This window comes from Artemia sp. Qi Xiang Cuo, chromosome 19, assembly GCF_049724085.1.
Source record: "Artemia sp. Qi Xiang Cuo chromosome 19, ASM4972408v1, whole genome shotgun sequence".
Lineage (NCBI taxonomy): Eukaryota > Metazoa > Arthropoda > Branchiopoda > Anostraca > Artemiidae > Artemia > Artemia sp. Qi Xiang Cuo.
In genome coordinates, this window is record NC_142812.1 from 11563282 (window position 1) to 11588275 (window position 24994).

At 32.9% G+C, this 24994-nt stretch overlaps 2 protein-coding genes across 2 annotated transcripts in view; one reads left to right on the forward strand and one right to left on the reverse strand.

Moving 5' to 3' along the window:
- LOC148940499 (venom serine protease Bi-VSP-like) overlaps positions 1-6567 on the forward strand; it is a 65100-nt gene extending 58533 nt beyond the window's left edge. The window contains exons 8-9 of the mRNA XM_089105002.1: positions 1158-1441; positions 6290-6567. Coding sequence (XP_088961128.1) covers positions 1158-1441; positions 6290-6454 — 449 coding nt within the window. The 3' untranslated portion in view covers positions 6455-6567. The remainder of the gene's footprint in view (positions 1-1157; positions 1442-6289) is intronic.
- A 10391-nt stretch (positions 6568-16958) lies between these two features.
- LOC148940500 (proton-coupled amino acid transporter 1-like) overlaps positions 16959-24994 on the reverse strand; it is a 35505-nt gene continuing 27469 nt past the window's right edge. The window contains exons 4-5 of the mRNA XM_089105003.1: positions 22438-22690; positions 16959-20128 (exon numbers count right to left, since the gene is read on the reverse strand). Coding sequence (XP_088961129.1) covers positions 19884-20128; positions 22438-22690 — 498 coding nt within the window. The 3' untranslated portion in view covers positions 16959-19883. The remainder of the gene's footprint in view (positions 20129-22437; positions 22691-24994) is intronic.

A 24994-nucleotide genomic window follows, 5' to 3' on the forward strand; every position in this document is an offset into this window, starting at 1 on the left:
ATATTTTTTGGTATTTTTTCTAATTTATCTCATAGCGTTGAAAGAGGGAGGCGGTTGTCCTGCTGAAATATTGGCTTTGTTAGGTCAGTATTTTTGTTGCCCTTAAAAAACGATTTTCTATATTTATTTCTCCAAATTTATTGTTAAAACAGTCACAGTACCAAGGACAGTGAACATGTTATCTGTTTTTTGAATTAATTAATTTTCTATATTTATTTCTTAAAATTTATTGTTAAAACAGTCACAGTACCAAGGACAGGGAACATGTTATCTGTTTTTTGAATTAATTAATTTTCTATATTTATTTCTTAAAATTTATTGTTAAAACAGTCACAGTACCAAGGACAGGGAACATGTTATCTGTTTTTTTGAATTAATTAAGTGAGAATTTCGAAAACCATATATATCTGGAAAATTAGGAAGAATCAATAAGTCAATTTATAATGAAAAAAGACCTCCATATGCAGCTATTGTTACTATCAGGTGCCAAACTAAAAAAGACACTGTGCAAAGAATCAGCAAAAAATGAGTGAAAAACCGTGGCACCGAACAGCTTAAGAAGGTGTCGCTTTCCTTCGAAGGTTCAGCTGTCTTTAGAAATCAACAGGTTGTTTATGCTATAATTTTTACAGACAAAAATAGTAATCGAACTTAACTAATTAATTTTTCCTTATTTGTTCCCAACGTGATAACCCTGGCGAAAATGTCCTACTGTCCTAACAACTTCGTAATTTCCAGACAACGGACAATCTTATTAAATCGTGGTTTTAGTTATGAATTAAATAAAAAGACAATTTTTTTTAACTGAAAGTAAGGAGCGACATTAAAACTTAAAACGAACAGAAATTATTCCGTATATAAAAGGGGCTGTCCCCTCCTCAACGCCTCACTCTTTATGTTAAAGGTTTTTATTGTTTTAAAAAATAAAGTTGTGTGACAGAGTCAAAGTTACGGTTCGAGTCAAACTTACAGAGTCAAAATTACGGTTTTTAGAGTTTTGGTTACTATTGAGCAGGAGCGCTCCTTACTTACAGTTCGTTACCACGAACTGTTTGATAGACCTAAGATGGACCAAAGGAGCAAAAGTGTTTTTATTTTGACGCCCTAGGTACTTTAATAATACAATTGCAATCCGTTTAATGATAAATTATTTACAGGCTGGGGAATAACAAAAGCACGAGAAGGCTATCGTCCACCATTGAAGCCAAATAATGAAACAATTTCCAGCAATGTTACTACAGACTTACTATACAGAAGCATAGTAATGCCGTATAGTAAAAATATATCCGTAAACAAGCCTCCGTCTGAAGTACTCAAACATCTTACAGTTCCAATACTACCTCAAGAATCATGCAAGAGCTATGGTGAGGCCGGAGTCAAGTTTAACAAAACGGTTCACATTTGTGCAGGTTATCCAGAAGGGAATCAGGGAACTTGTCAGGTACGTTCTCTTTCAAATGGATACTAGGGTACTAGATACAGGGATAGTATCTAGTAGACTATAGTATCTATAAGAATCTAAGATAGTATCTATAGCATCTAGATACTAGGATACTCAACTGGATACTACAAAAGAATACTAGAATCTTTTATATTAAGACTGGTGGTATTTAACAAACTATAAAATGTAAGAATAGGAAAAGCTCCCTTGGCTGAATCTAAGTAATAATTTAAACTCCAATATGTGATTTTCAAGGTCGAACCAAAATGAGAGGGGAGGAAATCCTGGCCCCCCTTCTGTTAAGATTGTAAATAAATACTACCTATTTTAAAAGTAAATGTTAGGTTCCTGACCCCCTCCTTTTGAACAAAACTTGAAACCGTAAACAAAAATAATTTATTTTTTAAAAAAAGTCACATTTTGTTCCAGAATAAACCCCCCCCCCTCTCCTGAAGAAAAATTTCCAGAAAAACTTCTTCTTTTCAAAAGGGAACGTCAAGTCTGTAAATTTGTCGGATGAATTTTCACTGTCGATATTTTGGGCCTGACTTATTTGAAGTTTTTACTCGAATCCTTCAAAATTCCCTCTGGGACCTCTTGTAGAGTAACTAGTGGCTAAATAACGTGAACTATGGTGTCGTATGCTATGCACTATATGTATATGCTCCTATGCGCTTTATGTATATGTTTAATTGTACCAGTATTATGGATACAATATCGGGGAGGAAAGAAGATTAATAGCTTAAAATAATGACAGAAGTTTTTTAGGGCAGAACCTGTTTATAGTTTGCAATCATACACATTTTCGCTACTCTGACATTATCATATTATATTGGTGAATGCGGTCATTTTTAAAATGACACCCCCCAATAAGAGTAAATTAGTTAGGTAGAAACCTCACTATATTTTTCGAATTTAAGTTTGATTTACCATGGAGAACAAAGTAAAAATATTACCCCTTCCCCGAACCCACATTAGGTCTATTAATACCTGAAAACCGCAATTTTCCCTGAATTACTTCAAAATTACGAATTTTGGTGCAGTAACACATTTTCGTTAGTGTTGCCATGTTGAAACTGGAAAATAAATAAGCAAAAGCAAATATTTAACTTTGACAAAGCCTCCGGATAAATTTGAGTCTTAACACTCTGTCAATTCCCAAACACAAATAAACTTTTCAAGGAAAGCTGAGCCTTCTTAAGCCGTAGGTGCTATATATTTTTCGCCTATATTTTGCTGATTTTGACCAACGTTTCTTTTTTTTCAAATGTGGTGCCTGTTACTGAAAAAACTGCATAACTACACATAGAAATTTAAAATTAAAACTTAAACATTTCCATTCTTTCCAAAATTTTAAATTTTAAAATTCCTTTTCTATTAAAAATTAAACTTCTGATTTTTTCCTTATTTTAAAGATATATATGGTTGCGTAAGTTTCTGCTTAAGCAATTCACACTATTTCGTTTTCTCTGTCATTTAAGAACTTCATTGTCCATTGTACTTTAAGAAAACTAAGTTTAATTTAGATAATTTCGGAGACCACACTGCCTTTCCATGACGATAAATAAAAGTTCAAATAGGGATAAAATCCTTTTAATAGACAGTGTTTTTTATAACAGTGATAGAAATTCACAAAAATACCAGATATTTCGGTCACATATACAGTGACCGTCATCAGTAGTAAAACTCTGATGTTTTACTACTGATGACGGTCACTGTATATGTGACCGAAATATCTAGTATTTTTGTGAATTTCTATCACTGTTATAAAAAACACTGTCTATTAAAAGGATTTTATCCCTATTTGAACTTTTATTTATCGTAAGTTTAATTTACGAGATGTGCATATTCATCACACATTAGGTTACATCCTATTTTGAAGAAACCTAATCTTTGCCATCCGTGTAAATAAATCCAAATCTAGGGTGGCTGAATACACTATGCGTATAGGGGTAACAGGTTGAAACACCCTAAAAGGTATCAGAGGATGTTTCCAGAGAATAAAGGGAAGGGGGTGAAAAACAAAGAAGGCAAATTTTCCAGCCCAGACCATTTGATTCATCATAAAGTACAAAGCACAGTGAAAATGAAAGTTGAGTTTTTGAACTTATGAAATGGAAACTTATAAAATCATATATATCTTAGAAAAATAGGGAATTCAATTTTAACGAAAAGGACCTCCAGACGCGGTAATGTAGATTTTCATTAAAAAGTAGTGACAAATTAAAAAAAAAAAGAAACGTGGGTAGGAAACCAGAAAAAAAAGGCTAAAATTATGTGGCACCATAAACTTAAGAAGGTGTTGTTTTCCTTTCAAGGCATAGTTGTCTTTGGGAACCAACGTGGCAACACAGACAAAAATCTGATATTTCCCTAAAAACTTCATAATTTTGAAACAGCCAAATTCAAAATCTTCGAGAATCGCTGTTTTCAGGTATGAATAGGCCTCAGTTGGGCCCACTAGGTAAAAACTGTTTTTAGTTTGTTGGCACTTTGGAGGATCACTGAATGAATTTACCCCTTATCACGGTAATATACTATTCAGCACATAGTTGCCACTAAGAATTTAAAAATTCCCAATGCTCACTTGCGAACAATTCAAGGCTAATAAAATTTGCAGAATTAATGATAATAATTTTAAGATTATGTTTAATATATATGTTACCGTGACTGTCTGAAATTCGTTAATGTCGGTATTCACTGGTGAATGTCCGAAATACCGTTTTTTCTCCTTGGATTTAGTCAGCGTTGCCAGTCAACTTTTTCAATTTAATGCAAGGTTTGATAATGACAGGTTTGGTTAGATTAAGTTTGGTTAGGTTGGGTTAGCTTAGGTTTTTCGCCCATTTCTGATATTTATAACAAAAGCTAACCTAACATAACCTAACTTTAACTTTTACCATCATAGCTTGCATAAGACTGAAAAAGCTGACTCACAAAGCTAATTGAATCCAAGCAGAGAAAAATGAATTTTGGACATTCACTGGTGAATGTTGACATTAACCAGATTTCGGACATTCCCGGTAAAATATATACATTTCCTAAGATCATATGCTCAGGATCATGAGAAAAATCCTAAGGAATCTCACCCTTAACTCGATGATGGATTTATGTAAATATTTCTTATTCTTTCGGCAAAGCAAAAATAACGAATTGATTAGGCTTATAGGCGAAAATATTCCCGTAATTGACAGCATCAATTCAAAAGTGACTGCATTCATTTATATAGTAAGAAATATCAAAGCAGCAATATGCGCATAATTTCGAACAATAAACAGTTTCAGGTGAGAAAAAAAGTGATAAAATAAATATAACAGAAGAATTTAACTTTATTTTAATTCTTATACCCCTATTCCCCAACAATTTGCTCAAATTATTCCTATTCATATAATACGTATAAATAGTATAAAGGGCATAATACCCTACTACAAGCTAATGACCTGTTAGTGACCCAACAGAAATTCCAGAGAGAATTTCTAATGGTTCACTGAGAGAAATGTCAACTAAAAGTCAGAAAACAGCTTACTCCGCTACTTATGGGCTGCCATTGCGTTTGCCACTGGACCCAAAATGCCTTCAGTGAGCTTCAAGACGTAATTTTGCTATTGGTGGGACAGGTGCATATTGTGTTCTACAATATCATTCAAATATTTGAAATACTTCTTTGGAATTCTTTCATTAAAGAATTCCTTTTAAATTAAAGAAATTTTTTCTTTGGAACAAAAAAAGGGATGCAAATATTTCAGACAGGGATTTACTGTTATATTTAATAAACAAAACGAAAAAACAGACTTTGTTGTCCAATATAAGTAGCCTATGCTGTGGTGCGTACTATGCATTTTTTCGGGCAATATGAAAAACTACAACAATGTTACTCAATCTAAAGATTTTTAGCAAGGCAAAATTTATTTTTTGAAAATGGCACTTTATCCAAATTTGCACTTAACAGTCAAGGAACACACACACACACACACAAAAGCAAATATAACTGGGGCTGTCAGGAAAAAATTGTTCAAAAAGGTTACAAAAAATGTCAAAACGATAAAAACTCGCAAAATTAAAAAAGAATAAACCAAATAAAAACACAAGGACAATTTAGATTTGTGACTAAAAATTATAACACAATTTAGTTAAAAAAAAGAAGGTAAAAACACAATTTAGACTATAAAAAGAAAACTTAAATTTGCAAAATAATCGTTAAAAATTTGTAAGATAAAAAGAGAGTGGGAGGGAGGGGGAGGAGATTCACTTATTTTTAATATCAAGTACGAATGTGATGAAAGTTCTTGTGTGTCTTTCAGTGGAACATTTTACTGGACATATGAAGGAGGATTTTTGTTCAAACAGAAGGGAGGAGGCAAGACCGAATGGGGGAAATTGACTAGGGAAAAGAAACTTAGCTGGAGGTTACGGTAGGCATTGGAGGTGAAATGCAAGGAAATAGTAAGAGAAGGGATATAATTCCAAATGTGCCTCCCCTTGCGAATGTTAATTGTCTCGTAATTAAATTTTGAATTCTGCAAGCAACTCACTTGTTTTTCAAACTAAATCTTTTAGTTTTTAAATCATGTAATTGTCAAAACTAGTCAACACAAAAGTTGTCAAACCAATGATTTGCTAAACTATTGACAGTCGAAAAGGATACCCGGCGACAACCTAACTATCAACAAAATGAGGTTTGAAGTCAGACATGTACATGAAACATTACTTAATTATAGTTAAATAATATACATAAAACATTTTGAGTTATGCATGGGGCTCGAGTCCAAAGCCTCCCCCCCCCCCCCACAAAGATTTGTGTATTAGTGCTTAGCTATTTAATCTATCAGAAGCATTTTCCTTCTTTAGGGAGACTCTGGAGGACCGTTAATGATTGACAATAAGGGTGGCAAGGTTATTCAAGTTGGCATTGTATCTTTTGGTAATGGTTGTGCATTCAAAGACTACCCGGGCGTTTATCAGCGAGTATCCTACTACTTAGACTGGATTGAAGAAGTTATCAACGATTCGTGATGAGAGATGGCCCTGCCTTTATATAATATTTATGATGTTTTATTATTTATTATACATATGTAATTATGCTCTACGTAACGAGTAATACCAAATTAATGATTCTCTTTTTTTTTTACAAAACAACGACTTCTGCCATTTTTACGATTTTATCATTTTGTTCATTTCCTTTTTGCTTTATCTTCGTTTTTGTCACCAGTACGAAATTTTTTACGATATTTTGCCATCAGTATACATTGGTTTTTCCATTTTTTCGATGATGCATACCGGTTTCGCCGTTTTTGTCAATAACATAACGGTTTTGCCATCATTACACATCGGTTCTGCTATTTTTACCAACAGCACATAAGTTTCCATTTTTTGCCAAAATTATATAATAGTTTCGCCATTTTCGCTGCTAATAGTAAACACCAGTTTTATCATTTTTTGCCAATAGTACATAATAGTTTTGCAATTTTTGTTGTCATTAAACATTAGTTTTGACATTTTTTTCAACTGTACATAGGCTTTGCTATTTTTTTTTTTTTTGCCATCGGTACAAACAGTTTTCTCATTTTTGTCAACGGTACATGCCGTAACAGTTTTTCTACTTTTTACAAACATAAGGATTTCACCATCTTTTTTTTGCTAATAGTAAATAACTTTTATATATATATTTTTCTCACTGTTACAGAAGTTTTTCAATTTTTGCCATCAATACGCATTGGTTAGAGGAGTTTTTCCTTTTTTTTTGCCAATGGTACATAATGGTTTCACCATTTTTTTGCTAGTAGTACATACCTGTTTTATATTCTTTTTGTCAACGGTACATATTAGTTTTGCAATTTTGTGCCGTCGTTATACATCGGTTTTGGTGTTTTTCCAACAGTACATAATGTCTTTGCTATTTTTTGCCCTGTGTACGCACATCTTTCCCATTTTTGACAACAGTACATGCTGTAACAGTTTTTCTATCTTTTATCAACAGTAAATACTGGTTTCACCATTTCTTTTCGCTAATAGTAAATAACTTTTATATATGTTTTTTTTCTGTCACTGGTACAGAAGTTTTTCAATTTGTGCCATCAACACGCATCGGTTTTTGCCACGACACTTGAAAGTTTTTCCTTTTTTTGCCAATCGTACATAATGGCTTCACCACTTTTGTTGCTAATAGTACATACCTGTTTGATATTCTTTTTGTCAACGGTAGATATTAGTTTTGCAATTTTGTGCCGTCGTTATATATCAGTTTTGCCTTTTTTCCAAGGATGCATAACGTCTTTGCTATTTTTGGCCATCTGTACGCACAACTTTCCCATTTTTGACAACAGTTCATGCTGTAACAGTTTTTCTATCTCTTATCAACAGCACATAATGGTTTCGCCATTTTTTCGCTGATAGTAAATAACTTATATTTTTCGTTTTTTTTGTCACTGGTACAGAATAGTTTTTCAATTTTTACCATCAATACGCATTAGTTTTGCCATGGCACTTATAGGAGTTTTTCCTTTTTTTTGCCAATGGTACATAATGGTTTCACCACTTTTGTTTCTTGTAGTACATACCTGTTTTATATTCTTTTTGTCAACGGCATATATTAGTTTGGCAATTTTGTGCCGTCGTTAGACATCGGATTTGGTATTTTTCCAACAGTACATAATGTCTTTGCTATTTTTTGCCATGTGTACGCACATCATTCCCATTTTTGACAACAGAATATGCTGTAACAGTTTTTCTATCTTTTATCAACAGTATATAATGGTTTCGCCATTTTTTTTGCTAATAGTAAGTAACTTTTATATATTTTTTATCACTGGTATACAATAGTTTTGCAATTTTATCCATCGTCACTGGTAAGTTTTGCCGTTTTTGCCAACGGCACTTACCAGTTCTTACGTCTTTTTTCTAACAGTATATAATATTTTTGCCATTCATTTTACTATCAGCTTTGTCATTATTGCCAAAGCCACATAATGATTTCCCCCCCCCCCGATTTTTTTTTCTAATAACACATTCTACTTTTATCTTTTTTTAAAATCACCGGTGCAAAATAATTTTGCATCTTCTTCCCATCAGCACACATTGGTTTTGCCATTTATCTGTTTTTATGTTACTGTTGGCAAAAAATGGCAAAACCCGTATGTACCGTCGGAATTAAAAATGGAAAAACCAGTGTGTGCTGATGGGAAGAAGATGCAAAATTCTTTTGAACCGGCGATCCAACGTAAAGAGTATTTCTTTTCCAGGGGTTTGGGGGGGGGGGTATCTTTTCCCAAATAAAGCACAATCTCTGTTTGAGTTTTTTATTTTGCTTTTTACTTTCCTTAAAGAAGATCTGTTTTTCTTTTATTAGTAAAAAAAAAGTTTTTCTTATGGAGGTAAAGAGCAGAGTTGAAATTTAAAATGAACATAAACCATTGCTTCATAGATTATGCAAGATATATATATATATATATATATATATATATATATATATATATATATATATATATATATATATATATATAAATAATTTCTGAGACCACACTGGCTAATCATGATAAACAAAAAATCGCGAAGAAAGGAAACGAGGACAATTAACAGCCAGTGAAAAAATTGAAAAATTATGCAAATATTTCGGTCAAGACCTCCGCTTGACCGTCCTCAGTGCAGAATAAAACTGATAAAAATATAAAAACCAAACCTTAAAATAAAAACACGAAACTAAAATTGGACGACCCTTTCCTAGTAACGGTGAAAGGGTAACTGAATAAAAAACACAAGTCTAAATGGCATTTCAGAATTTCATTTTGCGTAAAGCACTTTTAAAGGCTGATCGCTTTCCAGTTTGATTGTTATCGGAGACTCTATTCGATTGCACAATATAACTTTGTGGATGTATGTAAAAACGATCAGAATTAATAATTTTGTCATAAATGGGACTTAGAAAAATTTCTCCAGTGTCTCTATTGAGAGCTACCTTTTCGTGAATGTGCTTTTTTATTTCAACTGCCTCCCTGAAAACTTGCATGAGACCTTTAACGGGGGCAACGATAGAGGCCTCATCAAACAAAATGAAATAGTGTGGAGTCTCGTACACATGTTGCGCCAAGGCGGAATCAAAAACCTCAGGCCTTTGGCGTAACCTCATTGCCTTGTCAATTGAGGACTTGTGCTCAGATAACCTCTCCCCCAATTGCTGTTGGGTTCTACCAACATAAGAACAGCCACAAGAACAAGGAATTCTATAAACACCACTACCCAGAATGGGGCTGGTTTTATCTTTGCCGTTGTTAAAAAAGTTCTGTGTAATATTTGAATTTTTAAGTTGTTTTAAAAAACAACTTAATTTTTTAAGTTGTTGAATTTTTAATTTTTAATTAAAAATTTGAATTTTTAATTCAAATATTACACAGAACTTTTTTAACAACGGCAAAGATAAAACCAGCCCCATTCTGGAGTAGTGGTGTTTATAGAATTCCTTGTTCTTGTGGCTGTTTTTATGTTGGTAGAACCTAACAGCAATTGGGAGAAGTTATCTGAGCACAAGTCCTCAATTGACAAGGCAATGAGATTACGCTAAAGGCCTGAGGTTTTTGATTCCACCTTTGCGCAACATGTGTACGAGAATCCACACCATTTCATTTGTTTAACGAGGCCTCTATCGTTGCCCCCGTTAAGGTCTCACGCAAGTTTTCAGGGAGGCAGTTGAAATAAAAGCACATTCACCAAAAGGTAGCTCTCAATAGAGACACTGGAGAAATTTTTCGAAGTCCCATTTATGACAAAATTATTAATTCTGATCGTTTTTACATACATCCACAAAGTTATATTGTGCAATCGAATAGAGTCTCCGATGATAATCAAACTGGAAAACGATCAGCCTTTAAAAGTGCTTTACGCAAAATGAAAATTCTGAAATGCCATTTGACTTGTGTTTTTTATTCAGTTACCCTTTCACCGTTACTAGGAAAGGGTCGTCCAATTTTGGATTTCGTGTTTTTATTTTAAGGTTTGGTTTTTATATTTTTATCAGTTTTATTCTGCACTGAGGACGGTCAAGCGGAGGTCTTGACCGAAATATTTGCATAATTTTTCAATTTTTCACTGGCTGTTAATTGTCCTCGTTTCCTTTCTTCGCGATTTTTTGTTTATATATATATATATATATATATAAATTGCTCAAATAAACTAACTTGTGGTGTTTTCTCATATTTGTTGAATTCTAAAAACTAGTGCTTTACTGAAAACACAAAGGTGACGTAAAAAAACAGGATGCTCCCTTAGGACAAAAAGAGGATGCTCCCTTAAGACCAAAAAGAGGATGCTCCTTTAGAAGCAAAAAAAAAAAAAAAATAGCCAGTAGAAAATAAAAGACTAATTTATAAGGATATCAATATCTTTCACTGGCCTTGGTATTGACAATTTTTAGTAAACAATTAACAAGAGAAACATTCAACAAGACAAGAAGGTTCTTGCTTTTGAGAACAATTGCCTCCGGAGAATTCTGAATGTACATTGGTCGGAAAGGGTCTCAAACGATACCATTCGGAGAATCACCAATCAACCACTAATAACCGACATCATCAGATCCCATAGATGAAGGTATCTCGGATATGTTTTAAGAATGGAAAACCATCAAATCCCGAAGTCTACACTAGAGTGGCAGCCAGTTGGAAGCCAGAAGCGAGGAAGACCTCGAAAGACATTGAGGCGAACCTACAACAGTGACCTATGCTACCTGAATACCTCTCTCCAACCAGATTAGGAAGATGTCTGCGCAGCGGTTCATCTCAGACCCGATTGGCGAACATTCTCTTAAAAACCCAAGCAAGTTGTCAGCGAAGTTTAAGTTTTTAGAATTCTACAAACATTGGGATGTACCACGAGTCAATTTATTTAAGCATGTTCTGTAGATACATCTTGCATTACTTCCAAAGCAATGACTTTATTCGCTCTAAGTTTCAACTTCGCTCTTTACTCCCGTAAGAAAAACTTCATTTTTAAAAATTTATTTTCATTCATTTTTAGTTTTTTTTTTTCTAAACATAAACAATAAACCTTATAAAATGACGCCCATTTATTCAAATTCTATTGAATATATATATATATATATATATATATATATATATATATATATATATATATATATATATATATATATATATAATATGGCCATTTGCCAAAAAAAGGGCAGAATACGGGCAGAAACGAATAAAGCAAAAAAAAGGAAAACGAAGCGAAAACGGAAAAAATGGCAGAAACGAACTTAAATTTTAGATTTATTCACCTTTCAAATCCTCAGAAACAACAATCCCCTCAAAAGCTTATTAACCAAGTTTTTACTATAATGCAACATTATGAAACTGGAAGTTGGCAAAAACGGTATAATATTTAGCCCCCCCCCCCACTCTCTCTGCTTTCTTCTTCATAACCCCTTGCTGAATGCGCTAATAATCAAAAAATTTTATATCAAATATTTTTATTTAACAATGAATAGATTTTTGAACATAAACAAACAAATCCTCACGAAACTAAATCCACTAGAAAAAGGAAAACGTACAAAGCGAAAACATAAAATCAGTTTCAAAGATAAAAATTTAGCACACAATAAGAAAGACATCAGATATTCTCAAGACTTATTCAGTTAAAAAGGAACGAAAAATGATAAAAATATACAAAGAAATCTTTACTTAGAAAATAAAAATTTGCGATATTTTCGCCTAATACAACAGATACCGAAGGGAAACTCCTAGAGAGGTCCCCAGTTGTCACTTTGAGAAAAGAAGAAGCAGAAAACAATGAACCCTTTTAGTTCCAAGATTTGATAAATATTTACCTCTTTTTGCAAAATTGACGTTTTTTTTTGTATTGAAAGGATTAATAAATAATCATCATATATCCGGCGCCCCCATCATAGAAATGTCCCTTCCCCCAAGGAAACATCCTCCATGGAAAGATACCATCCTGATACCATTCAAATATGAAAAATCGTAGACAGGACGGGTGGCGTTGGAAGACAAGAGTATTAATACATAAAACAATTTATGTTCACTACACTGACCTAGTTACTGAAAGGGTAAAAACCACAAATGGAGATTGAGGTAGTCACACACCATATGAGTTAATAATTCAATCAATTCTCAATTTTGAAAACAAAGAAATGAATCTTGAAAACGGCTGATCTATGGCCAGCAATAAGTATAAGAAGAAATATTCATCTGAATATTTCGTCTGCATACAAAAAAGCGTTGAGAAAGAATCTAAAATCAAAGAAGAATAAAAAGAAAAGATCAAAGTCAGCAACTTCTTCATTTTATGTTAATATTTTCTACTTCTGCGGTTTGGTCATTTGAGTAGTAATTGTATATTTCGCGTTGGTCGTTTCTTTTATCCTTCTTTGATTCTAGATTTTCTGTTTTTTTTTAAGATTTTATGCTTTGATTGTTGTTTTTACTCAAGTGTGAAGACATTTTGTTGAGTACAGGCGAAATATTTTTGCGACAGTTTCTTCTTTTTCTTCGTACTGGCCACAGACTCGTCCCTTTCAAAGATTTTCTTCGTTGGTTTGTCATGGTATGCCAGTTTGGCTTTAGATTTTTATTTAATAGTTCATATATTTCGCTTGATGTTGAATCATAAACATAATTGATAAAGGATATTTATGTTATGAATCTTAGGGAGATCATTTTTAGAATTATAAGCTGGTGTAGTTATTAAGGTAATTTTCACTCCCTAGTCTTTATTTCCATTCAATTTTAATTATAATTGTTTATTTTTAACTACATAGTTTATGCGTTTACAATGCTTTGTGTCAAAGAGGCGTAATGTTTAGTTCTATTTGTCTTGAGCGTTTGCTATTTTGTGGGCTGGGCATTTACTCTTAAGAAATGCACTTCGGCATTTATTGTTTAAAAAGTTGTTTTATTATAATCAGCTCAATTGAAAACGAGAAATAGCATTTTGAACAGAAAAATAACAGAACACGCTGATAAAAATATAATATATAATAAACATAAGACTTTTAAATTATTTTTCAATTGTAAATTATGCTTTTAATTTGAAAAATTAAATTTCCAATATTAGATATTTAGATCAAGCACCTAGAATGTATACTTTAAATAATTATCCAAATGGCGCATTAATTTGGTCTCACCACGGAGAAGAAATAATTCAAAAAGATCTCTGTATGTAATAGGCTATGGGTGTTCTTCATAACTTAATTACCTTTAATTTTAATTCATTATTTTTATTACTTTAAGCCTAAAATAATGGTTAACAATTAATTTGGACTCAAAAATACTTCTGATACAAAAAAGGGACAAGCAGCATAGTCCGTTCTGGACTTAGAGCAATAAGTCCAGAAGTCATGAGGTTGTAATTTTGTTATCTATTTTTTTTTTTTTTTACGTACTTTTACGTACTAGTCGTTCTAATCCAAAATCCTCAGATTTTGGATTCTAGCTTAATCACTGATGAGACCTGAGGCTAGAGCAGGCTATAGGGGAATCCTGCATAAGAATTACCTATGGGGAGGGATCACCATCCCCATCAACGTCTTTGACTAAAAAGCATATAACAACCGAATCTATAAACATCTATAGTGATAAATTACCTATGATTTTTTGTTGCTGTCTTGGAACGCATATGACAGCAAATAGTTTATGGCTATTTTAGAATAATTACATATTTTTATAATTATATGATAAGATTTATTATGAATATTTAGTTCTGGAATATTTCCTACGTCAAGCTGTCGCTACTAAACAACCGATATTTATGAGATAAACAAAAGTAAAACTTAAATTTCAATACCGCAAATACCTTGATGGGAAAATGTATTTGTTAGTAATAAAAAATTAATAATATTATAAAGTTCTTTTTTTTAATAAAAAAAAATTATGTACAAAAAACGTATTATTATTGGATAAAGATCCGCCAGAGCTGGCGCATACAGTCGAATCGATATTTCAGTTGCTGTGTTTATTACAGGAAGAAGTAGCAAGCTTACCGCCCGTTGTGTGTGCTACTAATATGTAACACCCACTTGGAATATATTTTCTTTTAGACTGTCTTACCAACTTTTTGCGGAAGTATTTTGGACTTTGGCGGCACAATCCTTCTTGCATTGCAACGGCCTTGGCGAATCACACGAACAGTCACTACACGCTTTTACAAATCGTACACAATTTGTAGTCAGCGTTTCAGTACTTCTGCTTTACACTCATAGCCATGTTACAATCGACGCTAAACCTGGATTTATCTTTTCTTGATATCTGTTCTCTTAGACATTATTTTATCGTTCCATCTATGTGCAGCGCGCTTACTCCAAAGGCCGTTCTAATCCCCTTTATAGTATTTAGCAAAAGCATGAAGATTCAGCTAAAGAGTTAAGATGCTCTCTATTAATATTGATGAAAATATTCACATGAATATATTATAGAAGAATTATACGGATGTTACCTCTTTTCCAGATCCTATAAAATTATTTAAGTTTGACCTAGTGACCAATGTCATGAACTTGTACGACAGCGTCTTCATGAGCATCTGTAAATTACAAGGATATTACAGTGGTAAAGTTGGAGCGATGATGGAGTATTAGGCTATTCTCTTCCAGAAACTAGTTTATGCGGTTTTTCTCCAAAAAACAAGAGAACAGAGGTTTTTTTTTTGGAACGGGAGAGATAGATGGAGATACATGATTTTATCAATATGTTTTCCAAAGTTCGTTTAATTTCCAACCTTGTCGCTTCGTTTGTAGGGACGTGGCTAAAGTCTTCAGCACCCACGGTCAATGTTGGTTTCTACCACTTCCCCCAGAAGACATCAGAAGATCATAGCATTAACGAAAAAGAGGAGAAAACCTCAGTTGACACCCTCTCAAAGACTTCCCCTTTGGAGAGCCATCCACCCTTCCCCTGTCTTCCTAACTACCCCACTCTCCTTTTCCTGATGAATATAGACACGAGGTTTTATAATTCTATTTATGTTTGGCCTCCGGAATATCGATAAAATCCGGTTTTACCCGTGGGTACTAGGTCGTATCTCAGAAAGTATTGCAGATAGAAAAATCGTGACTACGCCATTGAATTTGCTGTGTCAAGATAAGGGGTGGTCCACCCTTGCCTCTAAATCGAGATACAATGTTTTCGTAGAAGACAGGTTGTTACCAAAAACGTAGCTCTAATTTATCCTTCTTAGGTGTACTCCTAAATAAACTATTCTGTATATACCAACTACAATTTTGCAGTGATTTGTTACTTCATGGTATGGAAACATTGTTTAATGATGGCATCATATTGATTTGAGTAAGATATGGATCTTCAAAATAATTTTCAGATGTGTTAAAATAGAGCTCAAAAGTATAATTTTTAGGTTCATGCCATCAGATTTACACACTGTTTGACGATGGAATTAAAATTTCGTTTAATGATGGCCTTTTGATTCAATTGAGTGAAACATCTATAAATTCTATTTTAAACTTAAGTCTCAGGGGTGTTAGAGCATGATACTCAAACATAGTTTTAGATTTTATTGAGGCCAAAAGATTTACATTTGCTTGATGATGGCATCATATTTAGTTGAGTAAAATATGAGTTTTATTCAAAATTTTTATATGTGTTAAAAAATTGGCTCTCAAAGTTTAATTTTCAGATGTATTGATACTATCGGATGTACATTTTGTTTGATGACAGACTTGAAATTTTGTTTCTGATTCAGTTGATTAAAATATGCACAATTTTCAGGGGTGCTAAAAGCAGGGTTTTCAAGCATATAATTCAGTTTTATTGATGCCAACAGATTTACATTTTGTTTGATAATGGCATTATATCCTGTTGAGCAAAATATGGTTCTTGAGCAGAATTTTCAGAAGCGTTAAAAAACAGCTCTCGATTTTACTTTTCAGATAGTTGATACTTTAATACGTATTTACATTTCGTTTGATTATGCTTTGATTTTTTTATTATTATTATTCAGTCGAGTAGAATATGCATCATTTTCCTTTTAAGTTCAATTTTCAGGTGTGTTTAAAGTATTATTCTTAAGCATAAATTCGAGTTTTATTGATGCCATCAGATTTAAATAGTTTTATGACGCTATAAAATGCAAATGAGTCACTTATCACAGGAATATATATATATATATATATATATATATATATATATATATATATATATATATATATATATATATATATATAAGTGTTTATATATATATATATAGTGTTATTATATTATATATATAGTGTTAAATATATATATATATATATATATATATATATATATATATATATATATATATATATATATAGTGTTTCATTGCACTAGTTTTTAAGGATCTTTAAGGGATCCGACTTCTTAATAGCTAAACTTTTGTTGCAAAGTACGAAAAGGGAAAGAACCTGTGAAAATATAGAAGATATAGGGAGGGGGAGGGTGAAATGTTTTTCAATATCTAGAGGAGGGCGTGCAATTTCGTCCTTTTCCAAGTTTTCACTGAAATTGCAAAAAAGGTATTTTTCATTGATTCTACGGTATTAGTAAGGTATTTTTCATAATTTAGGATAGAGGGAAAAATAGCCCCCCCCCCCCAAAAAAAAAAAACTATGATGAAGACCTCTCTGAAACAACCCCGACTATGCTCACAACAAAAGCAGAAAGCACAAGAGGAACTAAGAAGAACAAGAAGAACGAAGAACTAAGAACAAGAATTACCCAAGCAGAACTAAAATATAACTTAGAAGCTAAAAAAGCGAAAATAGAAGTTAAAATAGAAGCTAAAATAGCAAAAACAGAAGCTAGAAGTTAAAAGAAGCTAAAAAGTGGAAAAAGGACGAAGTAATACAACAATTACGAATAGGACTAAATAAAACGCTATTAGGACAGGTACGTAACCAAATATAGCCCTTATGAAAGGACAGGACTATGAACGTACTAAAAAAAAAAAAAAAATTAGTGCCCTCCTATATTTACGAAAAAGAATAAATAAAACACTACTACGAAACTAACTGATATCTCAAGAAACAAAAGGACTAATATGCACTGAAAAAGAAGAAAATAAAACAAACGAGAAAGAAGAAGCAAAGAAGAAAATAAAACAAATGAGAAAGAAGAAATGAAGAAGAAAATAAAACACAGAAGAAAATAAGAAGATAAAACAAATGAGAAAGAAAAACAAAGAAGAAATAAAACAAAGAAGACAATAAAACAGAGAAGAAAAAGAAGAAAATACAACAAAACGAACAGGAGTAATAAATCACTATTAGCACAATGACGTTGTCAAATAAAACAACAAGGAAGCATTTAGATTAGTGATATACTGAAATGGAAATAAACAAAAAGAGACCTTAATTGTGCAAGTATAATGCTTTGCCCCAATACACTTGGATAAAGCCTGCAATAACAAGGACAGGCCGAAAGACCGTATCTTAATTGGTGAAGTGGCTTGTCTTCCTTGGGTAATAACGGTAATAAGGGTCCTCCATTTTGAACAATAGCGTGAATACGAGGAATAGCAGTAATAATAATAAATTATGACACCGTTTTTCCTTCTTCATCTCAGAATTAAACCAATATCCAGTTATAGGTTGAAAATTGCTATTGTTCAAGAAGAGGAAGGCCTTGATTTAGAAGGAAAGGAAGGGGGTAAAGAGGAATCCTCCACCCCCCCCCCCCCCCATCATTATGACTGATGAAAGGTTAGGATGATAAAAGGTAATTGATATAAGCTTAAGAAGTAACACACGTTAGGTATACTGGTGTTGAAAGTCAGGGTCACCTCAAAAATGCTCTGGAGATGGCCGATTGTCTCTCCACCCTAATCTGATAATCCTATAAAAGATTTTAACAGGGGGCGCTAATTCACAAAAATGTAGGAGGGCAAAGATTTTTCTTAACTTTTCCGATTCTAGCGGAGAGGAGGGAAATTTATTTATTCTTTCGATTTTTTTCTCAATGAATTTACCAAAATATTTACAAATGCATTACCAAAAAGTGTATTTTTCAAAATCTAGGGGGTTAAATTTGAAAAAAATTTTGTGTCAAATTTTTGAGTTTTGGACAAGTTAAATAACACCTTCCAGAGAATAAGAACTTTAACCTATGCATACATAGTTAACACTTTAGATATGTCTAATACCGACTGAAATAATTTCACTTACGTATAAAACGAGTGTTCAAGAATTAGAAATAACTAGAAACGTCGTTTCATTCTATACGCACTTGGTTTTGAAAAATATTTTTTTGGGGCATTTTGGACAAAATTCGATTAGCATTTCTGATTTCCATATCTAATGGGTTCCGAGCTGAAATACCAAAATCAATATTAATCCAATTATTTTTGGGATCTAAACTATAGTAAAAAAGAATTTTGCGCCTTGTACGTCTATGTATGTGTGAATGTCTCAACTATACCAATAAGGTTTAAGTTTGACACAGCCATGCTCTAAATTAGGAAAATAAGTTTGTGCGACAAAACTAACACGTTGACCTATAACTAGAAAAGTAAACGCACATAATTCAAGTTACTATTCGAGTCTAAGTAATGTGGGCTATCATCTTTTCAATTTTTTTTTCAACTTGAGTGTTAAAAAGTCACTTTTAACATTTTTAGCAAATGTTGAAACGTCACGTTTGAAAATGATGATTACATTATTAAATCTATAAAGAGGAGGGAGAAGATCGTCAAATTCTAAGTTTAAGTAATAATCAAGATCGTTTTTACAAGAGTATGGAGAAAAACACATTAAAACAAATGAAAATCTCAAATTTTGTGCAGAAAATAAAATTTTCATAAAGTGTAAGGCCGTCACAAATCTAATCTTTACTGCATGACCGCCTATGCTGAGTGCCGACACTTCAAAATTTAATTTGTGCTATCAACTTTGCTTGTTGTTACCTTACTGAATTCCGCATTGTTTTCATAATTTTAAATTAGACGTTAAAATGTCACATTTTAAGATTCCTAAAAAGGTAAAACTACAATAGAATTATCACATCCAAAAACAGTTGGTGGGGATAAGTCATTAAATTCTAGGCTTCAATAATTTTGATCTCAATTTTTGTGCCGAAAATCTCAAATTTTGAGATCTCAAATTTTGTGCCAAAAATAAAATATTCGAAGCGTAAGGCCGTCACTAAATCCTCTACGGGTAAATGAAATTTTATTTGCGCTTACAGCTTTGCTTGCACGTAATCCCTAAAATATCCTTTTTTACTACTTTATCTACCCCCCCCCCCCAAGATAACCATAAAGTACAGCCTTTCCAGAGTAATTTATTTCACCACAGGGCCGTAAACAGTTTTTTTTTTTTTGGGGGGGGGGGTAAAATTTTGTTTAAAAACGAATAAAAAATTTGTTTATATTCATTTTTGTCATGTTTTTACGATTCGTACAAACTTTTTTTTTGGGGGGGGGGGGATAACACCTCCTACCCCCCCCCCCATCCTGGGTATGGCCTTACTTCACCAACTTAAGTTGCGCGAAAATGGTCCCTAATAGCGACTAAACTAGCATAAGTCCCAGTTAAAAAGCCAATAATACCGAAGATTAAAATGATAAAGTTTTTAAAAAATCTCCAATAATATCGTCCGCCAGATGGCCAATTTGCAAGCGTCTCCACGATGGGTGGGAAAATGAGGGCCAGAAATGAGCTACTCACAGCACCCACCAGCGAAATGAATAATCCAATATTTGGAATGGACATTGCGAAAACAACTGTAAAAGAGAAAATAAGTAATAAAGAAACGCACAGGTTATACACAACTTAAAACTTTAAAACGTTATGAAACGTTTAAAACGTTATACAAATTATGAAATTGTAAAGCCAAGAGAAAATAACTGTCATAAAAACTTTATATTTTTGGAACAACCAAAAGAAAATTTTAGAAAACACGAGTTTGAGAAATGAATAGGTCCAGGGGCAATTTAGGTCCAATAGGTCCAAATAGGTCCAATAGGTCCTAAGCTGGGTCCAGGGGCGAAATTTTGTATTTATTTTAGTATCTATGGTACTTTGAACATTTCTGATCTACGGTTTTGAAAAGAATAGCTTCTAAGGTTGTTGAAATAAAAAAGCGGTAAAAGTAAGGGTATTTCTGTGCAAAGTGCCTTTGAAAAAAAGGTTAACTAAATTAATTTCTTAAATGTGGTTAAATTATTAAAAAAAACTTTAGCTTTAAAACCCACTGTGAGCAGTAAAGAGTAACTGATACATTACACAGTGGACTGTACCTAATTCATAAGTGGGGTAATCTATGGTAATTTATAGTTGACTAGCAAGGGTTTTGGTAATGTATTACGAGAAACTTACTCAAGTTATAGTTAATTTTTATATTTTGATTAAAGATTTGAAGAAAGCTGCAGTTCAAAATCCCACACAAAGAGTAACCGGACTGCGAATCATTCAACACGGGGGGTAATTTGTAGTTCGCTCTAGGTAACTTACGGTAACTTACCATATACGAATCGTACGGTAACGACTGTGCATCGTTTACACATGGGGTATTTAATAAATGACTAGAAGGTTCATGGTAATTTATGACAAGAAACTTAATCAAGTTTTAATTAATTTTAAATATTGGTCAAAAGTTAAAAAAAAATATAACTACAGTTTAAACAGAAAAAAGTATCCGCTACAAAACGTAGTGGACTGTACATCTTCCGTATTTCCGGGGCAATTCGGGGGAATTTCCGGTAAACTGGATTACAGTTTACCTAGTTAATAAACAGTTTACTAGGTAAACTGGATTATCCAGTAAACTGGATAGCAAGGTTTTGGTAATTTATGATGAAAAACTAACTAAAGTTTGAGTTATCTTTTTTTATTTTGATGAGATTTAAGAAAAAGCTAATTTAAAAATTTAATTTTTAGCTAACTTAAAAAGCTAAACCTACAGGAAAAAGTTAACACCACGCAGTGGATTGTTCATCATTCTTATTCGTCGACTTATTCCAAAGCCTAATTAAATACCAACTCGGGTCGACAGTAAGCCTTTGGGGAAAGGAATAGGTCATTTTTCGTCAGTGTTGCCACGTTGAATCATGAATTCAAATAAGCAAAAATAATTAGTTTAATTTGATAGCCCTTTTGTCATTAAAAAGCTAGAGTTTTAAATCCCATTGTGAACAGTTAAGATTAACCACCACACCACACAGTGGACTTTACGCGGGGTATTTATTCATACGCGGGGTAATTTATGAATGACTAGGTAATATTCACGGTAATATATGAAAAGAAACTTAATCAAGTTTTAATTATCTTTTTAAAATTTATTATAAGTTAAAAATACAATTACAGTTTAAAATCCCATTATAAACAGAGAAGAGTATCCGCTACACCTCGTAGTGGACTCACATCTTTGGTATATGGGTAATTTAGGTAAATTGTAAATGGATAGCAAGGTTTTGGTAATTCATGATGAACTAAAGTTAGTTTTTTTTGGTGAGATTTAAGAAAAAGCTAATTTAAAAATTTAATTTCTTGCTAATTTAAAAAGCTAAACTCACAGTAAAAAGTAAAGAGTATCTGGTACACCACGACTCGACTGTTCATCATTCACATTCGTGAACTTGTTCCAAAGCCTAATTAAATACCAACTTGGGTCGAAAGTAAGCCTTCGAGGAAAAGAATAGGTCATTTGTAGTCAGTGTTGCCACGTTGAATCATGAAAACAAATAAGCAAAACTAAAAAGTTCATTTTGATAGCCCTTTCGTCCCTAAAAATTCAACATTAAGATTTTGTTTATTCCCAAAGACAACTACACCTTCAAAGGAAAGCTACACCTTCTTAAATTGCTTGATGGTATATATTTTTAGCTTATTTTTTGCCGATTTTTCACCCACGTGTCTTTGTTTTAGATGCGTCGTCGCTACTACCAAAAACTACATACGGAGCTCATTTTCATGTAAAAATTGAATTCCTGATTTTTTCTAATATTTTAAAGTATGTCTAATATATATAAATAAATTCCAACTTAACCAAACCAAAATGTCACATGTCCTTGGTATAAGTTTTACAACTTACAAGTAAGTATAACAAGGGATGTTCGGAGAGAAAGTTCCGCAAACTTTTCGGCAGATTCATCATCAAATCTTCCTCTAAACTGGGGCCATATCAAATCCACCGGAACATAGAGTTGAAGTGGATAGCTAAGAAAAATTGCCGCAGCCATTATCAACTTCACAGATTCCGCTAGTCTGAAAAAAAGAATAAAAAAAAACAACAAGAGGTTTTGAGCATGCCACGACGAGAGAGAGGTTGAGCCTCTTCCCTCTGACTTTTAACACGCTAAAATGGTCATGAAAGGTTTTCTTCGAAGCCGTCTTGGCTAAGTGGTTGGCGCGTTGGGTTGGGAATCCTTTGTCCAAGGGGCACGGGTTCAATTCTTGGGGTTCCGGCTATTTGTTTTGGGAGCGGGTCAGTGGCGTGACTCTGTCAGCTCAGCAGAGTCAATCCAGCTCTAAATACGTACCTGGAGAAATCAGGGGAAGATAAACAGGAAGGGTTTGCAAAAGGAAAGGATGGCTGGCCTCCAGTCCCTCATTGCACTTCCTGGCTGAATAGCTAAACCGCGATCCTGGCTGAATAGCTGCACATCCTGGCTGAATAGCTACTAAACGGCGATCATCACCGCCGGTTTGGACCTTGAGTACTACTTACTCTTGAAAAACGCCAAAGTTTTTCATAAATTTCCCAATAGAAGACTGACCAAATAGTTGCCCCAAAAGTCCCTTGTGTGAAGAACCTCTCCCCCTCCCCTTTCGACAAATTGAATAGTTGTGGTCCAAAATACACTTTTTGTATTTTAGTAAAGTTACCTGTATGTGTAAAAATAACCATCATTTATGAATACTTGACTACTAATTTAAATTAATAAAAGGTTCCCATGTATATTAGTACGGGAACCGTAGAGAAAACATAGGTGCGCGTGAGGCTCTAATTTAATAACAACCAGTCTAAAGATATCTATAAGGGTAAAAATAACCCGTATTGTGTGACACGATACTACTAATGGCAAATATGCAACGCAGTAAATATTTTTAAATACCGGATACATAGAGAAACCAGCTGTACTAATGTGTCTCTAAAATAATATCACCCAGTGACATGATATCTGTCATGGTAAAAATAACCAGTATTTTTTGCATTGTTACTACTAAGGGAAAATATGAAACGCAGCACATGGTTTTAAATTCCGTATACAGAGAGAAACCAGAGGGGATAAAGTGGCTATAAATTAATATTAAAAAGGGTCTAGTTCTCTGTCTGGGTAAAATAACCATTATTGTGTAAAATGATACTACTAAGGGCAAATAGGCAACGCAGTAAACGGTTTTAAATACCGTATAAAGAGAGAATCCAGAGTGGCTAATTTGTATATAATTTAATATTAAATATTGACAAGTTGTCTGTATGGTTAAAATAACCCGTATTGAGTAAAATTTTACTACCAAGGGCAAATATGCAACGCAGTAAACGGTTTTAAATACGGTATAAAGAGAGAAACTAGAGGGGATAATGTTGCAATAATTTAATAACACAAAGTCTCAAGATATCTGTATTTGTAAAAATAACCAGTATTTTGTGATATGATACTATGAAGTGCAAATATGAAACACAGCAAACGTTTTTAAATACGGGATACATAGAGAAAATAGAGGGGCTAGAGTGGCGATAATTTAATATCAACAAGTCTAACGTTATCTATATTGTTAAAAATAACCCGTATTTAGTAATCTGATCCGACCAAGGTCAAATATGAAACGCAGCAAATATTTTAAAATACGGTATAAATATAGACAACAGAGGGAATAGAGTCGCTCAACTTGAATATTAAAAAGTGACTATTTCTTTGGAGGGGTAAAATAACCCATATTTTGTGAAATGAGACTATTAAGGGCAAATATTCAACACAGAAAATAGTTTTAAATACCGGATAAAGAGAGAAACTAGAGGGGATAGTGTGTATATAATTTAATATCACCACATGACAAGTTATCTGTATGGTTAAAAATAACCCGTATTTATTGAAATTATACTACCAAGGGCAAATCTTAAACTCAGTAAACGGTTTTAAATACGGGATAAATAGAGAAACCCGCTTTGCTAAAGTTGATCTAATATACTATCAATATTTCAACATTTATATGTTTGGGTAAAATAACCAACATATTTTTAATCGATAATACTATTGTCTCATTTTCTAATGATCTCACGTAATTAAAATAATAAAATATACAGACAACAGATGTGCGCATGTTAATCAAATATAATATCTACATTTCACATGTAATATACATGTATTATATTAAACAGCATTTTGTGAAAATATAATGTGAATGGCAAATATGAAACGGAGCAAATTTTTTTAAATACGGGAGCAAGAGAAACACCAGAGTTGCTAGAGTTGATCTAATTGACTATCAATACTTGTATATATACATGGTTGTATAAAAATAACCCACTGTGTTTTAATCGATAATACAAATGGAAATTATTAAACGGAGCAACAGTTTTGAGATACATGATAAAGAGAAAAACCAGAGGGGCAAAAATGACTATAATTTAATATCACCAAGTG